The sequence below is a fragment of the Alternaria hordeiaustralica genome (assembly GCF_023758085.1).
Source record: "Alternaria hordeiaustralica strain BMP 2776 chromosome Unknown scaffold_11, whole genome shotgun sequence".
Taxonomy (NCBI): domain Eukaryota; kingdom Fungi; phylum Ascomycota; class Dothideomycetes; order Pleosporales; family Pleosporaceae; genus Alternaria; species Alternaria hordeiaustralica.
The window spans coordinates 194702-220763 of NW_026056783.1; the positions used below are offsets into that span (position 1 = coordinate 194702).

The 26062-nt window shown below is 52.2% G+C and overlaps 12 protein-coding genes across 12 annotated transcripts; 8 read left to right on the forward strand and 4 right to left on the reverse strand.

Annotated features, from left to right (window-relative positions):
• Nucleotides 1-1669: 1669 nt before the first annotated feature.
• J4E84_005991 (uncharacterized protein) lies at nt 1670-2743 on the forward strand (the record flags this gene model as incomplete). Its single annotated transcript, XM_049388583.1, has 2 exons — nt 1670-1805; nt 2127-2743. The coding sequence occupies 2 exons, from the start codon at nt 1670-1672 to the stop codon at nt 2741-2743; spliced, it is 753 nt and encodes a 250-aa protein (XP_049243482.1).
• A 197-nt stretch (nt 2744-2940) lies between these two features.
• Nucleotides 2941-3939, reverse strand: J4E84_005992 (uncharacterized protein; the record flags this gene model as incomplete). Its single annotated transcript, XM_049388584.1, has 1 exon — nt 2941-3939. One exon carries the CDS (start codon nt 3937-3939, stop codon nt 2941-2943), a length of 999 nt encoding a protein of 332 aa, XP_049243483.1.
• A 731-nt stretch (nt 3940-4670) lies between these two features.
• On the forward strand, nt 4671-5225 carry J4E84_005993 (uncharacterized protein; the record flags this gene model as incomplete). Its single annotated transcript, XM_049388585.1, has 2 exons — nt 4671-4675; nt 4784-5225. The coding sequence occupies 2 exons, from the start codon at nt 4671-4673 to the stop codon at nt 5223-5225; spliced, it is 447 nt and encodes a 148-aa protein (XP_049243484.1).
• A 689-nt stretch (nt 5226-5914) lies between these two features.
• J4E84_005994 (uncharacterized protein) lies at nt 5915-6345 on the forward strand (the record flags this gene model as incomplete). The annotated part of the gene is made up of 2 exons (XM_049388586.1): nt 5915-6014; nt 6089-6345. 2 exons carry the CDS (start codon nt 5915-5917, stop codon nt 6343-6345), a joined length of 357 nt encoding a protein of 118 aa, XP_049243485.1.
• Nucleotides 6346-6671: 326 nt separating this feature from the next.
• J4E84_005995 (uncharacterized protein) lies at nt 6672-7330 on the forward strand (the record flags this gene model as incomplete). The annotated part of the gene is made up of 2 exons (XM_049388587.1): nt 6672-7151; nt 7202-7330. 2 exons carry the CDS (start codon nt 6672-6674, stop codon nt 7328-7330), a joined length of 609 nt encoding a protein of 202 aa, XP_049243486.1.
• Nucleotides 7331-8002: 672 nt separating this feature from the next.
• Nucleotides 8003-9720, reverse strand: J4E84_005996 (uncharacterized protein; the record flags this gene model as incomplete). Its single annotated transcript, XM_049388588.1, has 2 exons — nt 8003-9529; nt 9580-9720. 2 exons carry the CDS (start codon nt 9718-9720, stop codon nt 8003-8005), a joined length of 1668 nt encoding a protein of 555 aa, XP_049243487.1.
• A 620-nt stretch (nt 9721-10340) lies between these two features.
• Nucleotides 10341-12815, forward strand: J4E84_005997 (uncharacterized protein; the record flags this gene model as incomplete). Its single annotated transcript, XM_049388589.1, has 4 exons — nt 10341-10461; nt 10514-11591; nt 11646-12132; nt 12186-12815. The coding sequence occupies 4 exons, from the start codon at nt 10341-10343 to the stop codon at nt 12813-12815; spliced, it is 2316 nt and encodes a 771-aa protein (XP_049243488.1).
• A 5219-nt stretch (nt 12816-18034) lies between these two features.
• J4E84_005998 (uncharacterized protein) lies at nt 18035-19460 on the forward strand (the record flags this gene model as incomplete). The annotated part of the gene is made up of 3 exons (XM_049388590.1): nt 18035-18041; nt 18281-18956; nt 19010-19460. 3 exons carry the CDS (start codon nt 18035-18037, stop codon nt 19458-19460), a joined length of 1134 nt encoding a protein of 377 aa, XP_049243489.1.
• Nucleotides 19461-19614: 154 nt separating this feature from the next.
• Nucleotides 19615-20379, reverse strand: J4E84_005999 (uncharacterized protein; the record flags this gene model as incomplete). Its single annotated transcript, XM_049388591.1, has 1 exon — nt 19615-20379. The coding sequence occupies one exon, from the start codon at nt 20377-20379 to the stop codon at nt 19615-19617; it is 765 nt and encodes a 254-aa protein (XP_049243490.1).
• A 704-nt stretch (nt 20380-21083) lies between these two features.
• Nucleotides 21084-21903, reverse strand: J4E84_006000 (uncharacterized protein; the record flags this gene model as incomplete). Its single annotated transcript, XM_049388592.1, has 2 exons — nt 21084-21789; nt 21839-21903. The coding sequence occupies 2 exons, from the start codon at nt 21901-21903 to the stop codon at nt 21084-21086; spliced, it is 771 nt and encodes a 256-aa protein (XP_049243491.1).
• Nucleotides 21904-23144: 1241 nt separating this feature from the next.
• Nucleotides 23145-24522, forward strand: J4E84_006001 (uncharacterized protein; the record flags this gene model as incomplete). The annotated part of the gene is made up of 2 exons (XM_049388593.1): nt 23145-23184; nt 23234-24522. The coding sequence occupies 2 exons, from the start codon at nt 23145-23147 to the stop codon at nt 24520-24522; spliced, it is 1329 nt and encodes a 442-aa protein (XP_049243492.1).
• A 543-nt stretch (nt 24523-25065) lies between these two features.
• Nucleotides 25066-25991, forward strand: J4E84_006002 (uncharacterized protein; the record flags this gene model as incomplete). The annotated part of the gene is made up of 2 exons (XM_049388594.1): nt 25066-25405; nt 25465-25991. 2 exons carry the CDS (start codon nt 25066-25068, stop codon nt 25989-25991), a joined length of 867 nt encoding a protein of 288 aa, XP_049243493.1.
• Between the last annotated feature and the right edge of the window lie 71 nt (nt 25992-26062).

The window sequence follows — 26062 nt, forward strand, 5'->3', positions numbered from 1 at the left end:
TCATCTATAATGCAACCACTACTCAGACGTAAGGGGCACTAACTCCTTGCCCGGATTTTGCTTCGTGCTGCTTCGGCAAACCCGTCAACTCTAATGACACCCAACCCTACCTCTGCCGGCATGTTGGGGGTAGTTTGGGTAGTATCAGCCGTTGTTGGTTGCTTTTGTTCTGGACTCTGACCGCGATGATGTGATTTCATTTGTCCATGTTCCACGACAGTCAATCAAAAGCCTCACTCATGCCGTCGCATTTACGCGAGGTGTGATCCCAAGTACCAGAACCGTACCGATCCAGCTCGGCTACGTATCTGCCAGCCCTAAAACGCAGCGTATCAGTTTCGATCGCTCATCATGTTAATCTAATCAGGTTACATCTTCCGCTGACGTGCATGATCCCCTCCACGCGTTCATCCTTCGTTTACCACAAGCTTGGTGTGCAAAACACGAGGGCTTTCACAGGAAGTCGGCATTTGCAGAACTCGTCGTTACCGCACCACGCTTCATTCCACTCTTTACAGCATGAACACCGAATCTTTGCCTCGATAACGAAATGATCAGTGGTGTAATCTTGGGTTCTTGCTAGAGTTTAGTTCAACTGCTCCACATGGGCTTATCCGGACACCCGTAGCCGTCCGTTTCGCGTTCCTCTTCGGATCAGGCATTTATCGTCAGCACACCCCGGATGAAACCAATGCGAGTTGGCAAGGGAACATCGGTGAAGTGCCTGTCGCATGCGTCACTACACTCGTTTCATCTTAATCTTGCTACACAGTGCGGCTCTTGCAGTCGTTGATGTGCGATTAGCATCTGCCCCATCGCAGATCCCCCAGACGTTCGACATTGCGCCCGCGTTCCCGCACCGTGGCAACACCAGTCATGGTCGTTACCAGGAGATGGGGGCTTACCGGCCTGTAATCTAGTTGCTCCTGCATGTGAACCGCCACTGGACACGGCAGTCCATGGCTGCCGGTGTGCGATAAACTTATCTAGGTTTCACGGGCACCTTTGATTGCCAAATCCTACAAGGGTTACAAAAAGCACAATATTCGACGATTACCACACAAACCGTGTTGAGGTGACCAACCTGGCAAATATGTGGCCATTTATCACAATTCTGATGTCATGCTTCATGCATCTGCGGTCCGTCGGTAATTCTTGACAAGGCTATGTTTCGTCTGAAGTCTCTCCCGTTTGCTAAGTCTATATGCGCTAGACATCTTAATTCAAAAGATTTCTACGAACGTAGAGCAGATCGCATACGCGCAGTCAGAAATTTGCGTGGTGAACATTGGACCAACAGTCCCTCCCACAGTTGCTCCATGTCGAGGTCCATCTCCTCGATGCCTTTGTCGTCTATCACATACGCAACAACGAATACGGCTCTTGTGATCTTGATCTATGGTGGCTTCTTTGGTGTATTGACGTTGTGGTCATCCTTGATGATCTGGCGGCGCGTCTCAACACAAGAGTGTCCTGCTCAAAGTGGAAGCTGTTGAACCGATCTCCTCTCTCGAGGTTGAAGCTGCCCGAATGAAGTGGGGCGGCGCGGATCAATCTCCGCACCGCCACGCCTGTCAACAGGGCATAGCTGCGGACTTCGCGGCTGTAACCGTGTAGGAATCAATCAACCAACCATCAACAAAAGACGGACTGTTCTTAACGCTTAATCATGGACCACTTCGTCACCCCACTTCCTCCAGCCGAAAGCGAAGCGAACAGGGTCGAGTATCAACCCACCAACATCGAATCCGAGGCCAACAAGCAGCGCAGGAAAGTCCAGAACCGAAAGAACCAAAGGGCACATCGTGAGTTTAGTCTTAAGCATCTCGCCCTTGGCTGAGCTCATCTCGATGAAGGACTGCGAAACAAAAAGCAAAACCCAGTTTCTGTTCAGACGTCGCGCCCGTTCCAAATTGAGCGCTGGCGCCTGGATGAAGTTGAAGAAAGCCCATCCCATTCCACAGAGCCCACTGCTCAAGATGTGACGATCAACGCATCGATATCCATTCCTGATCGCTCTGTAGTCCTCCGGACGCCGCCTCCATACACTCCGGGTCAAGCTCCCACTACGCTAACACCCCCGTCCATGGTCTTTCCCCTCTCTACGGACCACCTCCTTCACCTAGTTCAATACAACGTCTTCCGAGCCTTTGTATCAAACAAGCGTACTCTGAACGCGCTTCTTACAGGGTGGACATACGAGATGCCTCCTTCGCCAACCACATGTCCCATCAGCCTTCCTTACATCGACGACACGAACATCTATCCCTTGAATCCCAATATACCCCCTTCACTCTTCCCGACTCGCATCCAGCAAGAGCGTTTGCACTCTTTCTGGATCAACCTCTTTCCTTTTCCTTCAGTGCGCGACAATCTCATCAGGCATGAGGGACTCTTCGATCCCTGGGAGCTACTGCAGGATCTCATTGGCGAGCTCATGGGTGCTACGCCAATCCAAGAGCGACGAGGTATGCCTCTTGCTATCAAGGTTTCTGACCCTAAGGTTGTGTCAAAACCGCCGACCGCAGTAGTAGCACGTGATGAGGATGAGGTTACTGCGGGTCGCAAGGGACTCGTTGTTTGGGGTGAGCCGCACGACATGAAGAGTTGGGAGGCTACCCCTGGCTTTCTGGCTAAGTGGTCATGGGCCGTACAGGGATGTGACGATTTGCTTGTATCTAGTAACCGCTGGAGGTTGATGAGGGGAGAGGAACCTTTGCGTCTTCCTTTGATGGAAGATTAGTCGACATGTCGAACACCTCCCAACGCGAATCGAGCATGATCTACCAGTGCAATATTCGATATCACGATTTCACAATGAGAACTATGGCCGGTGATAAGATCAAGTACGGTGTGCTAATGCGCATGGATGTATTCATAGAACTTGTATCATGTGTCTAATTGTACACTGGGTTATCACTGCTGTCCCTTTCTGAACGCTCACTCATCACTCGGCAATCCCACAAGCTTGAGCGAGTCGTTCCACAGCCTCTCCGCCTTCTCCACATCGTAAGCATGCGGAGCATAACCAAGCGCAGTGTACTTGTCATCGCCTTCTTTATATGGCTCCGCAACAGCGCAGTCGACGAGGTACTTGCCGCCCCTGTGCTTCCATGTTTCGCCGATCGCCGCCCACACCGATGTTGCAGCACCCTGTTCGACGCTCTTCATAGTGGGATACAAATGCTCCATACCTTTGAACGCGTCCGGGGGCATATGCTGCATCAGCCCCGTCTGCACGAGGCCGGGATGAACGCTGGTGGCGTGTAGATGGCGCGAGCCATAGCGGCGCTCAATCTCGTTGGCCATGTATATGTTTGCTGTTTTTGACTGGGCGTACGCTACGCTGGGGTCGTAATCGCCTTTCTGGAAGTTGTAGTTGTCGGAGTCGTTGATTCCGCAGACGTTGTGCGCTGAGGAAGCGAGATTGACGACACGAGATGGGCGGCTGGAGCAGGCGGCTGCGAGAAGAGCGGGCTCGAGGAGCTTGTAGAAAAGAAAATGCGACAGGTGGTTTGTACCGAACTGAAGTTCGTGGCCATCTGCTGTAAGGCGATAGTCGGGAATTGCCATAATGCCGGCATTGTTCACGAGTAGATGGACTTTAGGAGTCCTAGAAAGAATGGCGGCGGCGGCGGCACGTACGGAAGAGAGGTTTGCCTGATCCATCTCGATAATGTGCATACGCGAAGGTTCGAAGATATCAGCAAGGGCGGATTGGGCTTTGCTCGTGTCTCGGGCCGTGAGAAAGAGAATGGCGCCAGTGGTGGCCAGGGCACGAGTGGTTTTGATGCCGATGCCAGAGGAGGTACCAGTGATGACAATGACTTCACCTTTGAGTTTGTTCTCAAGGTTCTCGTCTTTGATGATCTGCAAGGCTGTTGGGCGCGCATCGCCAGGGCCATTCGGCTTAGCATGAGCTTCATCGTAATGAGGCATTCTTGTGTTGGCGGGATGCTGGGAGGGATAAAGGCAGAAGATATGACTTGCGTAGATGGCGTAAGCTGGATTGATAAGATCTTGAGGGATTGGATTCTGAGTTTGGACGGAAGGAAGGGCAAATGAATCATTTATTTACTCAACTCACCCAAGCTCTGTACGCGACATCTTGGTCTCATTCGTAGACAGCGTCGCTCAAGAAAGACACGACTTAGAAATCACCGTACGCTTTAGCATGCTTTCTCGGGGATAAGCTTGAGAGAAGGCTCACACCGCCTCTTCATATCGAAATCTGGGCTTAGTCTACAGGTGCGGTACCTTCAAATTGCTGATTTGAAAGGAGAAGCATCATTCGGGCTGTGTGGATGCTTAGGCCCCAAGCTGCGAGCTAGGCTGAAGAGGGCGATAATGTCATCGGGTGGAGCTAGAGCTAGACTGCAGGTCCACGGGTACGGCCGAAGATCCTCCGTGGCTCAAACGCACTAGGCCGAAACGGGAGAAAATGTCATCGCACTCTGATGTCGACCCTCAACGGAGGTCTTGGAAGGCAGTACTCAAGATGATATGATCTATTCTTGTTAAGTAAGCATCATCCAAAGGACGGCGTTAAGCCATGGACTTACGTGTACCGCCGCGAAGGACTGTTGGCGACCTCGGGAATTTGAGGTAGACAGTCGCTGATGCTACCCAGGTACGCGCGAAACATAAGTAGGCGTCAAGTGCAACCCAATATGCAGTCAATATCTCCACTACTTTCCACCATCTACACCTCCATCTTCAGTTCGTACGAAACTCTACCGTAGTCCTCCAACATGGCTTCAACTCCTTCCACACCGAACCTCAGAGAACAAATTGAGGCAACAGCTCGGGCCTTCTTATCAGCATTCGAAGAAGGCGCAGCTCAGAGCAACCCTTCTATTATCAATCGCGACGTTACAGCCGACTGCACACGTCACCTGCTTCCCGCATCCGTACCCAAAGCTTTCGGTCTTGCAACAGACTCGTTCTTCGACACGACCAGTTTCCAGGACCTCTTCGGGAATGACATCAAAGTATTGTTGTTCAAGGATAACATCATGTCGAATTTGATCGTCGACACGGAGGCGCGCAGCGCGGCCTTCACAGCTAAATCCGACGTGTATGTTAGGAGCAGTGGAGAGACGTACCCTTTTGAGGGTGCTTGGTTCTTGTACTTTAATGAGGATGGATCTAAGATCAAAAAGGTGGTTGAGTTCTGCGAAAAGGACGCCATCTTGAAGATGGCAAGCGATGTGGCTGCTGCCTAATGAGTCTAGAGTAAATACAGGCTGGAAGCTGAACAGGAGGTAGAGACCAAGATACGGCCAGACTTAGCGAGCACATTCCTAAACAATACTATCTCTTGCAGCTCCTCTGATTGTGTCAGACCATTACGCCCTTAACGAAACCCGGTTTGTCTCTAGGCACAAGTCCAAGTTCACCTCTTCAAACCCGGAACCATTGAAGAGATAGCCGCGGTCTAGGTTCATGCTGTCCATCAAGTCGGCTATGACATGAGCGGTGGCGATCTGCCAAGGTGGTTCGTAATCACCATGCCGTTATGTGTGTTGACCCGATTCATGAGAAGCTCCGGAGTGAGTCATTAGACCGAAATGATCCTTCTGCCCCGCTTGATCGTTTCGCCGTTTAGTGCTGTCAGGACAAAGAACCAATACAATGTCCGTCAGGACTGGTGTATCTGAAGTTGATATGGATTTCATGCTTCCCATGTCGCCGACCGTGGGTTTGTTCCGCTCTAGATCAGTAATCGGGCCAATATTACTAGCATACTTCCGCACAATAATTCAATAGCCACTTATGCAACGCCCAGGGCTGTGCGCAAGAAGCCAAGCCAATGAAGTTCACGCACAGTATAAGACGGGACAGCACTACGCGATTTCTTATGAAGATAAAGAGAAGTCAAACCCTCTTCTTACCACGAGAACGTCCTCCAACCATGGCCTCTTTCGATGAAACCTTCAATTCTCTTCGTCATCGATTTGAGGAAAACAAGCATCCTATCCCTCCAGTTACACTTGGCGCCATCAGCAAAAATGGTATGGTACCTAGGAGTCCACCTTTCCCTGTCTCTTGTTTTGTTTCTGTTTTGCTGACCAGAAGTGATCAAAAGGTTCTTTCCGCTACATGAAGGGGTTTGAAAAGGAATCCGACGACGCTGAGTCCAACGGTGTGCATTGGCTCGCCTCTTCCACCAAGCTGGTGACTACGATTGCTGTAATGCAATGCGTCGAGAGAGGATTACTAAATCTGAATGACGATATCGCCAAAGTGCTGCCCGAGTGGAAAGATCCGAAGATTCTGACCGGTTTCAATGAAGAGAATGAAGCCCTCTTCAGGCCCGCAACGAAGGCTATCACCCTCCGGTAAGTCTTGATATGTCTAAGGGCTTACCACGTTTTGCTAACATGGAATGCTGCTGAACAGGCAACTGTTGACGCACTCCAGCGGCATGGCTTATACATTCATGGATCCGCTCCTGACCCGCTACGAAGAGCTTCAGGGTAAGCCACTGCCTGGCCCTCCCACATCTGTCGTAAGCCGGCTCACCCCGCTCGCCAATACCATTAGCTTACCACCAAGCGCTATAGGCAGAAAAGTTCCCCCACCACTTTCTCGTGTTTGAACCCGGTGAACGATGGATGTATTCGCCTGGCATTGACTGGGCTGGGGTTTTGGTCGAACGAATCACCTCCATGAAGCTTGGCGAGTACATGCAACGCCATATTTTCGACGTCGTGTCTGCCAATGACGCTACTTTCCATCCCGACCAGCGAGAAGAGACGCGATCTCGAAAGGCCAAAGTCTGGGAGCGGGTGGGTGAGAGGTTGCAGGAACAGAAGCAGCCTTACTGGCCGGACAGGGTTGAGGCAGATTTTGGAGGGGGCGGTCTGTTCGCAACTGTGGACGACTTGCTCAAAATATACCAAGGTGTCCTGACAGGAGAGTTGCTCCGGCCCGAGTCTGTCAAAGAGATGTTCCAGCCTCAGCTCGAGACAACCAAGGGCCTCGATCCAGCCGAGTACTCGTTGCCGTCCCGTAACGCTATCTGGAATACTGTCCCAGACGACGTCCCTGTCAGCTTTGGGATTGGAGGCTTGATCAACCTCGCTGTAGTACCGCAACGACGCGGAGTGAACTCCCTCACCTGGTCGGGCATGCCGAATTGCTACTGGGTAAGTCTTCAAACTGTGCATGTAGACTCTGGCTCATCATCAAACTATAGTGGATCGACCTCAGCAACGGTGTCGCCGGGGTGTATCTCTCTCAGCTTGTACCAACCGGAGATGAGAAGGCTATCGAGCTCTTGACCGAGTTTGAGAAATTTGTGTACTCGAGTTTGGATAAATCTTGAGTGTTGATCCAAAATAGTATCAGCAAGGCAAGCTGGCTAAGAGAAGATCACATTCAATGAGTATTATGTTCAACGGATACTCATACTTATCAGGAATTCCATTCCCATTTCTGTATGATTGTACGGTTGTCTCGATGGGAGGATGACTCGCTTCTCCTCATCGGACAGTCTGTGTTGTGTGCCTGCAAATGTGGATGTTAGTACATGTCTTGCGTTGACCAAGTGGCTATGCCCGCATTTCTACAACTCGCAATTCGTTCTGGTCGTATAAAGTCAAGCTACCATCTTACCTTCTCTCCCTTCACTACACCTTCCTCCGTCGCCAGACTAAGTTCACGTACCTTTTTGCTTAGCCACTAAGTCAAACGTGAGCTTCTTTACGCGCGAGCTTCGCGACCCCTACGTCAGCATCTTCGCAAGCCAATATATCCTTAGTTTAACATATTCACATACCAGCTTCGTGACACCCATATTGGTATCCTCCCAAGCTCTCAGGTATCATCTTCGTCAGTCAGCAGATCCGCAGATTAGGTTGAGGCACACAGACTCCGGGGTAAAGATGCGCATGTAATGTATCGATTGAACGCGACCGTAGCTGTCTGAACTAGACAGCTCCGATGCTCGCAGGCTGAATCTCGTGAAAAGTAGAATGTATGCTCAACGCAGGCCAGCCTATTTTTTCCCACCGTTCTTTTTCCAGCCCGCACTTCTACTCTTGCGTCCATTGGCACCCTTCTTTTGGCCGCCGCTGCCCTTGAACTTGAGCCCACTCTTGCCCTGCCTCTCACTCGCCCTGTGGCCTTCAAACACGAAACCCTCTTTTGTTTGTGCCTTGGCGACCTTGCCCAGCATCGATCTAGCACGTCCTTGCATCGACTTTTGCTCCTCAGTCAACTTCTGCTTGTAACCGGCACCAGGCTGGCCGCCTGGCCTGGGTGCCTTGGATGGCGGTGGGCCTCTCGGCTTCTCCTTGTTCTTCTTCTCCGCTTTGCAACGTGTGATGCGGAGTTTGCGAGGGAGCATAGGTGGGTACATCTTCTCGTTGAGTTGCAGCGCGGCTTCGACGCCGTTCTCATCTACGAACTGGACGTAGGCGAAACCCTTTCCGACTCTTGTCTTGGCGTCGCGGACTACGCGCACGCTCTCGATTTTGCCGCATTTGCCAAAGTGTACCCAGAGACCCTCTTCGATGTCAGAGGCGGCCTTCTTCTTCTTGGGCTTCTCGCCTTCTGCGACGGGTGTTTGGGACTCCTCGTCTACGAAGGGAAGGTTGCCGACGAAGACACAGCGGCGGTGATCAACCTTCATGGGATGGGCTAGTGAATCGACATGAAGATGGCGGTTGAGCAGCATGGAGCCATTTAGTTTCTTGACAGCTTCTCTCGCGGCAACCTTGGTCGTGTAAACAGCATATGCGTTCGTGCTCTTGGTAGTGGCGTCTATGATGTCCTTGGTCGCAAAGGCAGCGCGTTTGGGTAGCGAGGGATCGAGAGCCGTTGATCGGAAACGTATGGATTCGATCTTGTGCGGGGGCTTGTTATCGGCGAGGTCGGGTATGAAGGACTCCAGGTGCTTCTTGAGAGCCCTTTCTGCGGGCTTTGAGCTTATGCACTCGACCGAGACGTTGCTCAGGAAGACAGTGCGGGACGCCTTCTCCACCTCGGATGCGCTCTCGTCGGTCTTCTCCATAAGCGACTCGTGCTTGGGAATTGCGATGTCTTCGGCCTTGTCCGCTTCCTTGGTCTCTTTGCCCTCATCTGCCTCATCCGAAGACGAATCCTCGTCGTCCTCGTCTGAAGAATCCTCGTCGTCCTCTTCTTCAGTCTTGCGCTTCTTCTGTCTTTGCTCCTCCTCCTTCTCTTCCTCTCGTGCTACTTTGCGCATATATGCATCCTCGATCTCCTCCTTGTCGCCGCGCTTGCGCTTCTTTGGCTTTTCCTTTGCGCCGTGCAGTACGGCTTCACCCAGTTTTGCTAGCGCGGCCTCGTCTTCAGATTCAGCGTCGTCGCTGGCATCCGACATGTCCTCATCTTCGTCTTCCTCTTCGTCCTCATCGTCGGAAGGCAAGCTTTCGGATGCCGAGCTCAGTTCCGCATCGTTCGCATCGCCTTCGTCTTCATCTTCGCTGGACTTTTTGGTCGCTTTCGCTTGTTCGCGCGCTTGGTACCGTGACTTTGAAGGTGCTTGCACAGGTCCGGCCTGAAAATTATTAGCAATCACTCTTTAGCACAGACATGCGATCAACGTACACTGGCAGCAAACAGCGATGCTAGCGCCGGGTCAAACGCCTTTTTGTCGACTTTGATGAGGGACTTGTCTGACTTGTCTGCCTTGTGGCTCTTCTTGGGCGTGTCAGTCTTAGCCGAGCGTTTGTCCTTTGACTTGGCCATGGCGACAATGGAGATGTTGGTGTTGGCGACAGCAAGCTCGTCAAAAAGTTTCGGTGGAGACGCTTCACGGCGGACGCGCGCTAGGCCCAGCTGGGTGGTGCAGGCGGCAGAACGACACCGCCCGGGGCAGGGCAGTGCGGTCATTTGCAAGCCTCAGGGCCTCTCCCGGCCGTCGACCCGCTTCAGAGCGCAGTTTACACCATCCCGACCGAGCTGCCCTCCGCATTCACCACGCACACAGGAATGCCCGTCGCTGTCCTGCGTTTGCACCCCCTCCCGTACAAACATCGCAGACCTGCCACCCGGTCGCTCCTGCCTGAGACATCCCCACACGCTCCCTCGACGCCCGCGTCCCTCACACCCGCAGCTCTGTTTTTGACCGCTCGCCGGGCCCTGCATCCTCCACCCCCAAGAACGCCCATACCGCATCGCGAAGGCCCAGCACACCGTCCACGGCATATTTTTACGACATTGGTCACGCGGTGAGGCTGTCTTCGGCGTGGGCGCACTATGAGCGCGCCCGAACAGACCAGACGGAGCACCTCGAGAACAGCTGCCGGCCCCAGCGAGGACGTCGCGCACACTCAAAGTACGTTGTCACCTCTTCTATCCCGACCCCGATGCGCTTTTTCGGCTTTTCCAAGGGCAGCGCCGCGCCTTGGGTCGCCGCTGGAGAGACTGTCGATCTTTGCGTCAACAACCGAGGCGACGACAGCGTCGCGAACCTGCCTCTCTCACCGCGTCTATTACCCACGCCGTCCGAACCTGCACCAGATCTAACAGCCCCTCCCAGGTCCAACTTCGACCCTCACCACAGAACTACCTGACCCCACCTCCACCACCTCTCCCTCCAACCACTCTGCGCCAGCGCAGATACCCACACCAGCTGACCAAGACCCCACCGCGATCGCTGCTGCGATGCTGTCCACCATGGCAGCTCCGACGACAGTGCTCACCGAGTCCCTGCCCGCAGAACAAGCTCCTAATGGCTTCGATGATGTTGCCGACAACGGCTCCAGCAGCTTGAGCGAGCTCGGAGACGCATCGGACGATCAGTCAGAGTCAACACCACGGCCAGCCGCAGTAGCCGATATGGACGAGGATGATTCAGAGGCCGAGACCGAGCGACTGGACAACACGCCTCGAAAGTTCGCGCGCACAGCGACCGAGACGTCATTACTCTCTGAGCCCATCCACACAAGAACACCGAGCAAGCTCGCGCACTCCAAGACCATCGAGCACGACGAATCTGCCCCACCCACACCATCTGCGATTACAGACGATGTCGCCATGGGCGAAGCACCTACAACTGAAAACCCTCTGCATTCTCTTTCGCTGATCGCAGCATCAGAGGCGGCAAATCTCGAACACGTGGGCATGAAAAGAAAGCGTAGCAGTGCCGAGGGAAGCCCAGTGGACGAGCGCGAAGAGGAACCATTACGGAAACGAAGCGTAAACGCGAAGGGTTCGGCGCTCGATGGCCTGGCTGATGCCGCAGCAGACAGGCAGGGGCAGATGGACGCAGACGAAGAGCTCGAGAACGCCGAAGAGCACCTGTCGGCACTGGCTCGCGAGGAGCTAGAGCTCGAGGAGCGACAAGCCAACATCGCCGCGCAGACTGTCAGCGAAATGGCCACCGTCGCGAAGCACACAAAACCAAGAAAAGGTGGCAGAAGAGGGAAACGGAAGACGGAAGACGCTAGCTATGCCTACGCCGAGCCGTTTGCAGCTGCTGAAGCCCACGAGGCTGAAGCTGAGGGCGAGCACGACGATGAAGACAGCGCTGTACTCGATGAGGAGGTTACCAAGAAGAAGCAGGCGATCGATGAGCTTGCAAAGATTGAGAAGAAGTTCAAGCTTTTCCGAGAGAAGTAAGCAATTCACTCAGTGCATGATCAGAAGGATCGGCTACTAACCGTTACCAGGCTATGCGACGAGCAAATAGCGCAACTCGAACGAGAGCTCGACATGCTCAAGCAGCCAAATTGTGTCCACCCAGAGTACGTTGCTATGATCAAATGCGTGGACGATCGACGCGCCGACAAGATCGCATACGAGACGAGGCTTTTAGAATACAAACAGAAAAATCTCGAGATAATCACAGCAGCAGAGCGTCATCAGATGCACAGCCAGTACTTCCAGACTGTGCGCCACATCCGCGAGGACATTCTCGAAGAGTGCAACCAGCGGGTTTTCGAACTACAACGCGGACGACGTCAGCTTGGCTGCGATGACACTGAGTACATGGCACGATTACCTGAGAAGCGATCCGACCAGATCCGACACCAAACAGCATACAACCTCGAGGTCTCCATTCTCTCAGGTGTCGCCAAGTACGTTGGGTTCCCAGCCGCCCCAGATATCAGCGCTGCGCGACCAACCGAGATCGACGAGGATCTTCGAGCAATGAAGGTAAGTGGCTGAACGCATCTGCTAGAGAACTAGCAGCTGATTCGGCGCGTTAGATTGCAACGCGTGCTCCAGTGCCGCCCCCATCGTTCCGCACCTACAACAGAACGACAACAGCGGACGAGGCAGCTGCAGAAGAACAATTCTTAGAAAGCACGCCATGGGCCAACCCACGACATCCTTCACATCAAGAGAGTCGGTACCCTCCAGGGCCGTCACGAGTACCTAGCTACCAGACACCAGCTGGTCAGCGTCGAATGGTCGACCTCTCAGCTCCCAACGGATCTGCCTCCACCATCGAAGCGAACTCCAATCCTCCGTCGTCGAATGCTCACAACGCCAACGGTCTGCTAGGCGAAGCAGAATCACCGGTCCTACACATGAAACGCGCACCGGTCGACCACATCACATACGCCGAGACACCTGGCTCAGATCCTCGCAACAACATGGGTGTTCTCAGTAGGGAAACGTACGGGATGATGTCGAGTCCCGCGGCACAGCACATGGAGATACCCCACGAGCAGGTCGGGCCACGCTGGGTTGGCAGCATGCGACCCATGAACGCAGAGCCAAACACCGCGCCAGGACCACCAGGTGCAGCCCGACCAGATGCGGCGCGAGCACCTCTCCCACAACGCAGTGGTCTCGGCACGATCAGCGTTGGCAGCGGCTTATTCGGACGGTGACTCGAATAACCCACACTGAACCATTGTTCTCATATCTGTTTTACTATCTGTTGCGTCATACCAGCAAAGTTTCATTGGGCGGCGTTTTCCTTGCGTTAGACTTGAGGGTTTTGCATCCATAGCGGGCTGGCCAGGTAACATGAGCATGACATGATGGGAGGTATAATCCCTTTGGCGTTACCTCGCAGGCAGGCAGGCAGGCAGGCAGGCAGGCAGTCCTTATCTCCGCTTTCATGTTTTACCTTCCATGGAGGCTATGTCCATGTCCCCTTTTATTTCCGTTATGTTCGAGTTCATACTTAGACTCTTGGTGAGCGGGCTGTGCAATGAGTGGGTATGGTTTTAGGGAATGACGGAGATGATACCTTTTGAGAGTCGCCTTGAGCGTAATCAATGATATTCTATGCATCAAAGCTAGACATATTGCGTGCATGTGATGTCTTTGTGTTTGTGATCATCGCTGTGTTGGTTCGTGTCCGTCGCCGTCGGTATTGAAGAGCAGACTTGGGAAAGCTTCAAATGACTTTGAAATGGTCACTTTTCAGGACAGAAACAACATTGTTCGTCTGTTTCTCTTTTCGTGTATAGCTTGAGACACAGGCTGAGATATCTAATCCACCCCATAAACCATGTGTTTTGATCACTCCTGATAAAGCATAACCGTCGCATACGTTCAAGCTCTTCTTCGTCCATGGTGCATGGTCCACTTGTGCACTTATGCTCTTTGCTCCACACATATCACGTTGTCCAAATTTGCTCTGGAGACACACGTTACACAGCTCTGTACGTCTTTTGGCAACTCCCGATCACATATAATGTATGCCTAGACAGTAAGTACTTCTCATCGAACGGTAGAGCATGTCTTTTGGTCGACGTTCTGGTGTTCCAAACTTGTAAAAGGCTGCGGAGATCAGATCGATGGATTCGTTTGATGCGAGAAATCGCGAAGGAGCAGGAGACCTCATACAAGTGGGATTCTAGTATTTTGGTGGCCGAGAGACGAAGGTCATTCAGCGTTCGCAATTCCTTTTTGGTGAAATCAGAACTCAGAAGTGTGTGAGGGGAGAAAAGGTCGGTTGCAGAAAACGAAAGAGATAGCTTTATATATCTCCAAACACACGGAGTCTTACTCATCGAAGATGGCAATCTTCTTTTGAGACGCCAGGCATACACATACTCTGATGTCGCGATATTCATTGACCCGGTGGTGCGTCTTGCACACGTCCATGGGAACAGTCACTTTCGACTTTTGCGAAAGAGGAAGTTAGACATGACAGACTTCGGCACGCGTTTTGCTTTTACAGAACATGACTCTAGTATTAAGAATATCGTAAAGTCAGGCGCGGGCTTGTACATTTGACATCCTTCTTAGCCCCATCGTCATTGCGGTAAATGGTTTTGGAAAATTGTCGCCCATGTGAACGATAACTTCGCCTTTTGGTGATGAGAAATGGATCTTGGTTTTGCATGGAAAGATCGAGCGATATGATGTCTTATATACGGTTTTGAGAGGCGTTGACCGAGACATAATTGGTTACCAGACTGTGGTAAAGCATACCGGCCGGCCTAGTCGTCAGGATTTGACTGATCGATATGCCTATTTCGAATGGACAAAGACCAAACGTCATGTTGCGACAACAGGCCCGCTGTGCTTTGAAATTCGATGCAGTAGCGGATCAAACTCGTATTGAAAACTCTACCACGGCGCGAAGAGGTAACTAAAGTGAGTCAAGGCGCTTGATCGTCGTGATCACGTTGCGATATGGCCACGAGGCACCATGCGTCAAAGTGGAGATCCCATGTGACAGCCTGGAGAGCTTCAGCGGCAACCTGCATGTGTCGGTTCGTAGCAGTTTTGTCAAATTAGCTTTTCGGATATGCAGTGATAGATGCGTGACCGGAGATGCGGCTCGTAGTGAAGTGTCGTGAAGCTCACGTGTCGTTGATTACTTACATTCCTTTCAGAGATATGCCATCTTCATGGAAGGGAGACAATGTTAATCCACGACAGCGTCGGGATGTTCATGCTTTCTTCTGACCCAAGAAAATGTTTGATAGGAGGAAAAGAGGAAAAGAGCAAAGTAAGAGGCCAGTTTCTACGTCATTGTGGAATGCATCAGCCACATGAGAGGAAGGGCTTTCGGCACATGACTTCGGTATACGCTCGAAACTACCGGCGAAGCTCGAGCGTTGTCGATCATGAAGAACGGCTGCTTGCGATTTTGCTCGCCAAACACATGAAGATAGTCACCACTAGGACCAGTGGGAACCCAGAGTCGAGGCGAGACGGCCAGCGTTACTGAAGAGGTTGGTAGTCTTGGTATCGTCTTGGACTCGTGTTGATAGGGAGTCTCTTTTTTGCCGGTGGTAGGAGTAAGTACACATGTGGTGTAGAGGCAGCTGAATGTTGAAGTTTTGATCCCTAAGCGCGCTCACATATAGACATGGAGTCTCGAAAAAGGGTGGCCTATGAGGGCTGCAAGACCAAAGGGGTTGAGAAATCAATTGGATGACTCTCGATTAGGAAGTACCAATGGTAGCTCCTTGCAACGTGGTCGATAATGCCCTTGCATATAGAAACGGCTTTGGCTAGTCACCCGAGAGTAGTGGTCGTTTTCGTCAAGCCCACGTTGTGATCGTCGGCCCCTGGCAGATGCCGATGCGTGATGCCGGTGACTGACCGTTTGGTACAGACAACCGAGAGATCGACCCGCGTAGATCCGAGGGTGGTAAACGAAGACCACGCGAGTGAGTTACCTGTGTTTGCGTAAAGGCAATTGCCGATGCCTGCCTTGGCCGCATGTCGTCACGCGTGGCTCTGGAGATACAAAGTTTGGTTACCGAAACGTTGGCTCGTTGCAGAGGGCGCGGCCCGAAAGTGACAGCTGGAGCTGACTTGCGGCTGAGCAGAGTGGGGACTCAGCTTGTATGACCTTCTCGATAGTAGGTTGCCTGAGTGTCATAGAGGGTGGGATCTGTAAGGATTGTTCTCCTGAATTTGCAGCACTCGATGGTTTCGCTGGTCTTTGCTACGTGGAGATCGTCGACCTCGCGTAACTGGACTACGACACGTGCACGGAAGTTGCCATCTGCTAACGCGTTAGTCAATCGTAAGGGTGCCACTGCGCTGGATCGTGAAGAAACCTTTGGACGTGCAGTCGGGATGCTTGCGTCTAGTATACGCAATCCGAAGATTTGCGCCATCATGGCTGGAACAGAAAAGCAAAACCGCAGGGTTCCGCGCTCGTGATCTGGGGATTTCGACTTCGGACCGACAACGAACCAGCGAAACCTGAAGCGCGCCACACATCATTCGCGAAGTATCGTGATCCTGAGGGATGCGCACGCATGTTTTGCTTGAATCGAGGAAGACGCTGCGAGTCAAATCTCATGCCATCGCTAAATTGCCCCACTAATACCGACTCGGATAGTGACGATTCTCACGAAGAAATTGGACATTGGACGCGATAGCGACGGAGTTTCACGCAATCGCATGGGTCTGTTTCGAGCGTGCATCAGGTATACCTTGTAGGGCTGAGGTATCAGCCGGGATACGTTTTGCAGCCATGTCATGGAACGTCGACGAATTCGAGAACTTTTCCCGTGGCAATGCTGTTGAGTAACGCTGGTGCACAAAATTTCTCACACCAATCAATGACCGCAAGAGACATGATGCTTCGGACGCGGCTGAAAGATTTCGGGGGTATAGCTCCTAGATCATTTCGATTTTTCCGGATGCTCGACATGATTGAGGGCTTCGCTTCTTAGCTCAGAGACGGCGAGATTGGGACCGTACCAGGAAGTTGCTGATGCTCAACAAAACGGCTGGGGCTACCACAGACCTTGGGTATGCTAAAGAATACGTGCCACACCTTGCTGCGACACAGTGGTTTGGAACGTTAGCCGAAGAAATGGCCGTTTCCAGGCCGTCAAGTTCCTGCACTCCGCAGTCTCTCCCGTCAGTGACACTCAGACCAGCGTCCAAATGACATGTGAACAAAAGCGGCACGTTCGTATGCAGCTCTGATGATGAGTAGTAAGACGAATGTCGTGAAACACATGGAAAGGCTGTATTCCTGCCTCGCGTATCGCGAATACCGCATCGGTCTCCACAAGTCGATCGTCGACGTTGTGAGAGTCAGTGAACATGATCTTCGAAAAGCAAATGGGCCCCCATGTGATTTTTCTGAGCCGCGAAGAGTGCAGCGGTAGCGGTCGAAGCTCGGCGGCGGTTGAGCGGACGCGAGGTGGAGCAAACGGCATGCACGCGTGCTAGTGGCGTACGTACGCCAAGCTGTTTACCTGTGCGCAAAATCGCTCGTCTGTGGCGTTGCGGAACGAACCACCATCTTTGGTCAACCTTCCGGAGTCGCGAAGGCTTCAATACACACGGAAGCAAACACGCTATGGCAGGGTATGCAGTTGGATGGCAATGATCGGAGAATTCTCACATGAGTTTCGTATGTTCTGTGCTAACCAGGCAGACAGATAAGGTTGCTGGTAGCCAGGGTGCACACGAAGGACGTGTCTCCTTTCCTGGACCTCATGAGCGACCTGCATATTAGGCGAAGTCCACTTAGCGTCGACAGACCACTGTTCCTGAAAAGTATAGCCTCCGTCGTCGGTAGCGTCTGCCCTGCGAAGCGTCAGCAAGGGCCCACTTCAACTGGTCTGGGGCAACACCTCCATTCGCCCTGGGTTTCAGCCGACCCATTGGTTGTATTCAATAATCATGGAATCTAGTGCAAGTCATTCCGTGCATATGGCAGGGATCATCTCTACGGCGAGACATACACCTCTGGTACGGAAGATGCATGACCCTCGAAGAGCAGCACTAGAGGCGGTCCAGCCCCACTGTATACCTCAATCTGCACTTGCCGTCCCCCATGCCCAATGGTTAAATGTACCTGCAGTTATTCCCTTCCCTTATGGTCTCATATAGAGCAGGCCCCGGAAACTAAGCGACCGGGCCTAGCATTCTTGACAGCTCTTGATGTTCTCCGACTTCCCACGGAGTTTATAGTAAGGGTCTGAACCGGTCCATCGCAGTCTTTTCCATCCCGCCTCACACTTCCTGGCCGTTCGATCGTACACGAAGGTCGTGTGCGAGTACGAAGAAGGATGAGGCTCCTTCATTTGCTGTTCCCATTGCTGGCATGGGTACAGTTGGTAGTCGCTCAGGAATCGGCTCTACTGGCGGTGATTGAGCAACTTCCTCAATGCGCGGTATGTTCAAACGGAGCGACATCTTCAGCATTCATTGACTGTTTTCCAGCAAGTGTGTCTTGCCACTGCAGTTGCCCAATCGCCAGTACAGCATACAGACCAGGCCTCCGTATGTGCAGATGCCAAACTGCAAGGCGAGGTAGAGGCATGTGTCATGAAGTCATGCACACTGAGACAGAGTTTGAGTGAGTGCTCCAGACTATGTCAACATGCTTACTGTTGCTGATTGCGATTCTTAGCAACCAAAAACGTTACCACAACAAGTTGTCACGCTCCGATCCGTTACTCCGGCGATTCAATTCGTGTATCCAACTTGATTCTTTCGATCGTCACCGCCGTTTGTGCGCTCTCCAGGATCATATACAAAGCTGTTTTCTCCGTCGGTGAACTTGGCTACGACGACTACAGTGTTTTGGCCGCACTAATAGCTGGTGTTCCATCTGTGGTCATCATCGATAGAGCTATTGTTCCAAACGGTCTAGGACGAGATGTATGGACCGTCAGCTTCCAACAGATCACCGACTTCGTCAGATATCTTTACGCTCTGGAAGTCCTCTATTTCATTCAGGTCGCGCTTCTGAAGCTTACGCTCTTATTCTTCTTCCTGCGAATATTTCCGAAACCCAGCATCAGGCGACTACTATGGGCAACCATTGCCTTCAACTGCCTCAACGGTCTTGCGTTCACGTTGGTGGCCATCTTCCAATGCCGACCGATCTCTTTTTACTGGACCAAATGGGATGGAGAAGGATCCGGCCAATGTATCGACATCAATGGGTTAGCGTGGACAAATGCCATCATCAGCATTGTCTTGGACATCTGGATGCTCGCTTTGCCCTTGTATGAGGTGTTCCACCTGCAGCTTTCCTGGCGCAAGAAGCTTAGTGTCGCTGTTATGTTCTGCGTCGGTACATTGTAAGTTTTGCTTCCAACGGTCTACAGACGATAATTACTGACTCAAACCTCAGTGTGACCATCATTTCAATCCTTCGTCTATCCTCTCTCGTCAACTTCGCGGCATCATCCAACCCAACATGGGATCAAGCGGATGTTATCAATTGGTCTAACATCGAGATCAATGTCGGTATTATCTGCGCCTGCCTGCCCGCGCTACGCGTCATACTCGTACACTTGTTCCCCAAGATTCTCGGCACAACCAAAGCCACCGAACGACCTTACTACGCATACGGTAGCCAAAGTCATGGCATGAAGAAGGGCGGCAGTGCGCTGGCCAGTGGTCCAGGACGATCGGCCGTCTCGAACGACGCGCGAGACCCAAACGCTATCACATACACCAAGACCTTCGAAATACGGCATGCCGATCATGATGAGCAGTCACTTGTGCAAACGGAGATGGATCAGTTTGGACCCCACAAGCAGAAAAATACGAGTAGCAGTACTAGTATTTCCAGTTTCTAGTTACCACTTATTAAAGATACCCTAATTCCTTTCCCAACGCTTGACAGTGCGGCTTTTGAACACCCAGAATGTGATGTATGGCACATGTCGACATTGTGTTTTTGTAAATATGTAAGTAGATGCGGTCTCAGTGTTTTAACGGCCGCTATGTGTTTCAGATACCGTACTTCTTCAGATCCTCTGCAGATTCGGAATAATGGACCGTGAACTCCTCGCCCTCCTTGACATCTCGAACGGTCTTGAACACCATCTGCTCCAGCTGCTGATCCCAATGCCTCCTGACGTTTGAGTTGCTTTCGTGATTGAACATAGATCCAGTCAAAAGAACCATTCCAATTGGACCAAATGAAGCCTCGCCTTTGAATGAATTAGAGTTTACGCAACCCATGAGTGTATCTAGGAGCCGGTTGTGGGCGTTGTCTCCTCTTTCCTTCGTGTACCGCATTTCGTTGGGTCGCGCGTTATGCAAGAGCAAGATAGCTTCCAGGGCCTCCTTGGGTAAGAGGAGGAAGATCAGCGGCACAAAATCGGGGTGTGGCATAACCAGGACGGGTGACTCCTGCAGAACGATCTCGCCAGCTTTGATGTCGCGGGTTGCAACGACGCCGCGGCCTTTGCCTTCGATGGAGACTATCTTGTAAGACACTCCAGTCGGTGATCGCATGAATGCGCTAGGGTTCTCGCCGCCGGCTGCGTACTCCTCCCACGCGCGACTGATGCTCCGGTATGTGGCTTTTTTCATTTCTTCTGATGGAATTAACATCTCATCAAGTTTGCCACGCAGCTTGGACGGCATGGGTCGTTTTTGATGTGTCTGTAACGCCTCATGTGGTGCAGGGGCGTCGGTGAAGCATTGGTCCAGTATGTCCTTCTTGGGACCCGTGAGGCGATATGGTTCGAGAACTTCTGAGTCGCTCATCTCGATCGTAGAGAATTTGAATTGATAAGAAGACGAATCACACAGAGGCGTTGGTCCACGATTATGTACCGGGTACGTAGTGTTTATTGGAAAAGACGGCATCCATGGATCGCTGCGCGTCCATCCCTGTGGCTCGGCCCAAGTGGGGTTAGTTCCTTGGCGCAGGATCTATTACAAAGGAGTCGCATCCATGGATCCTTTTGTTCATCAAAGTGGTTGCAATACTCTCTAACGACGCTTCCGTTAGCAGTAGACAGTGAGTATTTGTTTCCCTAACTCTGGTTACATGCTTGCAACCCGCAACCACAATCATCAAAGACACGCCCCTCGCGGTGTCTATAGACAGAAAGAAGAATTTCCGTTGGGGAAGAAAAATTACGACATTTGGGATGACTTCATGCTCAACGACCGGTGCAGATTTCATGACCATCCAACGGGGCGCTGTTGGAGGGATGTCTGATCAAGGCCCAGCGAAAGTCGCTGTCGCAAGAAGAGGGGGACACACTGACGTTCAAATCTACCATAGAGGTCGTAGATAGGGTGGGTAATTGCATGGCTGAACTGTGAGCTTCCCAAAGTCGATGTAAACAGCGCCGTGTCTCTTGTGAAGCTAGAGTGGATGTTCACGACCATACGAAAGCAACGAATGATTGCGATCCTAAAGTTTCGCAGCGATTGTAAAAGCTTGGAACCCTTTCTTCCGCTCAACTACTTCCATCAACCGCTTTCACCAGCTCTCCAAACATGGCGCTAAAGGTATGATAATAGTCATCCGCACTATCCGTCAAGAATATCCAATCCGCCGTGTTCTCAACCTGCTGCACCATAAACTCCAGCACCTCTCCAGTCAGATTCGGCAAGGAATGTAATATGACGGCCAGCTTCGAACGCCGAATCTTGTGTGCTTGTAAAGGGGCCATGATGTCTCTATCAAGCCACTTATCGAAAGTTTCTTCGAACACGACGGTAAGATCGGTGAGGTTGAGGTAGGATTCCTGGAGCACTGTGGGCGAGGTGAGGATGGTAGTGGGTATCAGACCAGGGTTGTGAGCCACGAAGCGGTCGTTGAACGCCGTATTGTTCTTGACTGCCTGGTTTGCCGTCTTCAAGTATGCGTAGGCGTCTTCATCGTAAGTACTTGGTGTCTCGTCTAGGAAGATTCCGTCAACGCGCATCTTCGTTATGTTCGTTACTTTGGGCCAGCGCGCGTAGGTGTCAATCTCGGCTAACAAGCTTTCGATAGGCTTGTCTGCGTAGTCTGTTGCGACGTAGCCCAATGTGCGGATGTTTGGGTAGGCTCGTAATTTGGGAACTTCGTCGAGGTACACTTGATCGGGGAATGATCCCATGCAAGGGCCGGAGCAGGGGTTGATGATGACATTGAAGTCTACGTTTCTATGCGCTTTCGCGCTGGCTCTTAGTCAGTATGATACACTCTCGCAAAGAATGGTTTACATACGCGGCGTATAGCGGATCCCAGGCGCCTGCACTTGGGTACACGTAAAGAGGAAGAAGTATGGACATGTTTGCGAGACTTCTTCAACAAGGACTTTGGAGAAGCAAGCAGTCAAAGGTTGAGGAATCCTAAGACATCAAGCCGGGCTTCTACAACTCAGAGTGTCGTGCGTCAGGAACGCGCTGGCCCGGTCGGCACAGATTGTACCTTACAGCGGGCATGATTCTGTGCGCAATCAGACTCTATTCTATATGAAGAATGTTACGCGTCGTGGGCAGTTTGCGCAGTTCAGGCACTACATTCGGCCCAAAGGCACTCGCTTATAGAAGATTGGCTGGAAGAAGTGAACAACCATATTATCGACCAGGATTGCGCATAACCGGGGATATGAAAGCGATGAAAAACGAAAAGCTACTCAAAAGTATCCAGGGAATCGACCATGTTGCAACTGCTTTCCTATGATTCAATGATGCGAATCTAGAGTTCAGCCGCACACATCGTCAGCGATCGTGTACGGGTGATCGGGGAGTTGTTGAGTGGAACAGAGAAACTCAAATATTCATGACGCCAGGGATTGCGGGAGTCAGTGTCGTCTTTCACTTTGATGCATACAGGTAATCAGAACGTAGTAAAGAAGCAGTCTCTCAGACCATGATACTTCTGCCTTGATGTCCCTCAAAAGATCCCTTACATTGGCAAGACCAAAGCTCTTGTTGCAATTACGGAGATGCCGTGATAATCTTTTGTTAGAGCCAGATCAAAAAGTCTCCCGACAGAGGTGTCCTGACGTTAAAGGCCAGATCCTAGATACCGAATGCTCGGTCGGTATTGTTGTTCTGTTCATGGCTACTACTTCCACAACTCGTGGCAAGATTGTTCTGCGGAGCCGCTCAGTCCTGCGCCTGCCTTTAGGGAGAAAGCGGAAGCGGAAGCGGAAGTCTTAGGGCATTTTGACTTCAGGTTTGGATGCAAGCTGCAGCACGGTGTTCATACAAAAGTATGGCTACTCGTGAATGAAATGCATAGCCAGAAGACGTTCACAAGGCGTGCGCCAGGTCACACGTACTGTTGAACCCTCTTCCACCGACGCGGCTGCTTGGGCAATGGTGGTTTCCGTCGGGAATGGTTTGTAATGGAGGAGTTACTGCGGTACTCGGGTTAGTCGCCTTCCTGTTGCGATGGTTGTAGAGGTAAGGTTGGGCGAATCGGAGTGGTGGGGTTTCCGCGTTGGCAGCAGCCTCGCCCGCCGTAGTCGCCTATCTTCGGCTTGCTTCACGCCTTGCGCCCTTCCTCTGAACATGCCGCCGCAATGCCGCCACCACGTTTATATCCCCTCACTCGCCTCTGCAGTACGTGGTCCCGTCCACAGACTGTGCGATTGACCTCACCTCCAGCCAGCAAAGACCCTGAAAGCGGCTGATCGAGCCTTCACCGCACCCCTCGTCCACCCCGCGTTGCACCCCCCGCGCCAGCTACACCCGTCACGGCCATACTCAGCCATGTCGGAGCTCTCCCAGTACACTGCTAAGAGCAGCAAAAGCACAACCAATGGCACAAGCCACAATGGCAATGCCTGGGGCGGCGAGCACAACCCAGCGGCCTTTGACTTCCGCTCCGATGTGCACACCACACCGACCATGTCGATGCTGAAAGCCATCCAGGAGTGCACCCTGCTCGACGACGTCACCATGGAAGACCCGACCACACTGTCACTCGAGCGATTCGTAGCCGATCTCAGCGGGAAGGAGGAGGCACTCCTGGTGCTCTCTGGCACCATGGGCAACCAGGTGGCATTCCGAGCACACCTTACCACCCCTCCACACGCCGTCATCGTCGATCGACGTGGCCATATTATCAACTACGAAGCGGGCGGTGTAGCGACGCTGAGCCAGGCCATGGTGCAACCGCTGGATGCGAAGAACGGGACATACCTCACACTGGAAGATATCCAAAAGTACGCTGTCATCTCCGATGACGTCCATGCCTGCCCTACACGCCTCATATCGCTCGAGAACACGCTCAACGGCGCGATTATGCCTCTGTCCGAGGTTAAGCGCATATCAGCTTGGGCGCGCGAGCACGACATCATAATGCACTTGGACGGTGCGCGTCTGTGGGAAGCTGTAGCTGCAGGTGCCGGTTCTCTCAAAGACTACTGTGCCGAGTTCGATAGCATAAGCCTGTGCATAAGCAAGGGCCTCGGCGCGCCGATTGGTAGCATCCTCGTCGGTACGAAGGCGTTCATCAAGCGGAGCCGCTGGATCCGCAAGTCCATTGGTGGAGGTTTGCGACAAGCTGGTGTTGTTGCGGCTCCGATGCGCGTTGCCATTGAGGAGACCTTCCTCGGCGGCAAGCTCACTCAATCTCACGAGAACGCGAAGAAGATTGCGAGCATTTGGACAGATCTTGGAGGCAAGCTGCAATACCCCGTAGACACCAACATGGTTTGGCTAGATCTGGACGCGCATCATGTTGACATCAACAACTTTATCGAGCTAGCGGAGAAGTACGGCGTAAGGGTGCGTGGTGGTCGATTTGTTGTGCATTACCAGATTGGCGAGGAAGCCATCGAAGCGCTGCGAAAGGTATTCACCGAAGTTTTGACTGGTAAGGAATCGGCAGGGAAGAAAGCCGAAGCCCCGCATAACCCCGAAGACCTCAAGATGAAGGGAAAGGGCGTGGAGTAGATGCAGCAGCCACAGCATGAAAGTAGTCGGTAAATGAATAAACCTTGGGACGAATCAAACCAGTGCACTCAGCCACGCAGCCACATGAATCTTCAGTACCTGCATGTCTAGCGTGGTAGCGTCTGTCATGTTCCGAATTCGCCGGGGCATCGGAATCCACCAGAGCTTCCAAGACCTCGCTATTACGTTAAACTTTCAACTTTAGGCCAAAGACTCTGTCCACCGCTACCCGACGTCAGAGCGAACTCGTCATCGAACCCTCAAACACGACATTGCCAAGATGGAGGCCGAAGAATACTACATGAGACTGCTCTGGACGGCGCGGCGGCCCTGGGTACTCGCACTTGACTCCTCGGACTTGCTCTGATTATGTACAAACCTGCACGCGTCGTCACCTCTGGGCAAAACTTTCTACGACAGACGTCACTTTTCGCAAAAAGAGCAGCAGCACCCTGTGTACATAGACCTACGGCCTGCAAACCTGGCAACTCACACAACTTTCTTGTCTCCACACCACGCCAATTCCACACGACGACAGCAAACATGGTACCACCGATTGCACAAAACCGGACACTCCTGTCCAATCATCCGGATAAAGTCCGCATGCTTGTGCTTGAGACTGATGAGACACATCCCGATACGCAAAAAGAGACAGGATCTTTTGGGGTTGTTTTGGGCCAACTTCTCAAGAAAGCCGGAGACTCGCACAAGCCCAGTCTAGGTATCGAGACCGCCATGCAATATGTGGTCGAACCGGAAGGTGGTGCCATACCAAAGTTGGAGGAGATTGGTGACGATGTCCATGCTATTCTTATCACGGGTAGCTGCTGGGACGCGCACGGTAACGACCCTTGGATCCTCAAGCTCATGCAGTTCATCAAAGGTATGTGTCTCAGATCAGTCTTGAGTTGAGGGAAAAAGCATTAGCTAAATGCATAACAGACGTGTGGCAACATCGCCCCGATATCCGCTTCACAGGAATTTGTTTCGGACATCAAATCCTTTGCAGGACTCTCGGCGCAACCGTCGTACCCCAGAAGGACGGCGAGTGGGAACTTTCCCATCAGCCTATCCAGTTGTCCGAACTTGGCCGCAACCTCTTCAATCTGCCCGAGACGGAGTCCAAGATCCATCTTCACCAAATGCATCTCGACCACGTCGTTAATCCTCCGTCTACTGAGACAACCGATCTGATACCTAAGGACACCACGGTACATGTCTGGGGTACCAGCGAACATACAGGCGTGCAGGGTGTGTATATTCACAAGAGGCTATTCACCACGCAAGGCCATATGGAGTTTGATGAGGCTCTTGTTAAGAGACAGCTGGAGATGAGGGTCGAGAGTGGAAGTGTCAGCAAAGAGAATGCGAACGAAGCCGCTGAGAGAGCAGATTGGACGCATGATGGCCTTCTCGTTGCCCAGGCAGTTTTGAGATTCTTCCACGGTGACGACGACATATACACGTAGGAACCATCATCGGGCTAGATTCAAAGCGAGTCCTCCACGACCTTACGAGAAAGAGCATGTTATCGGCGTTA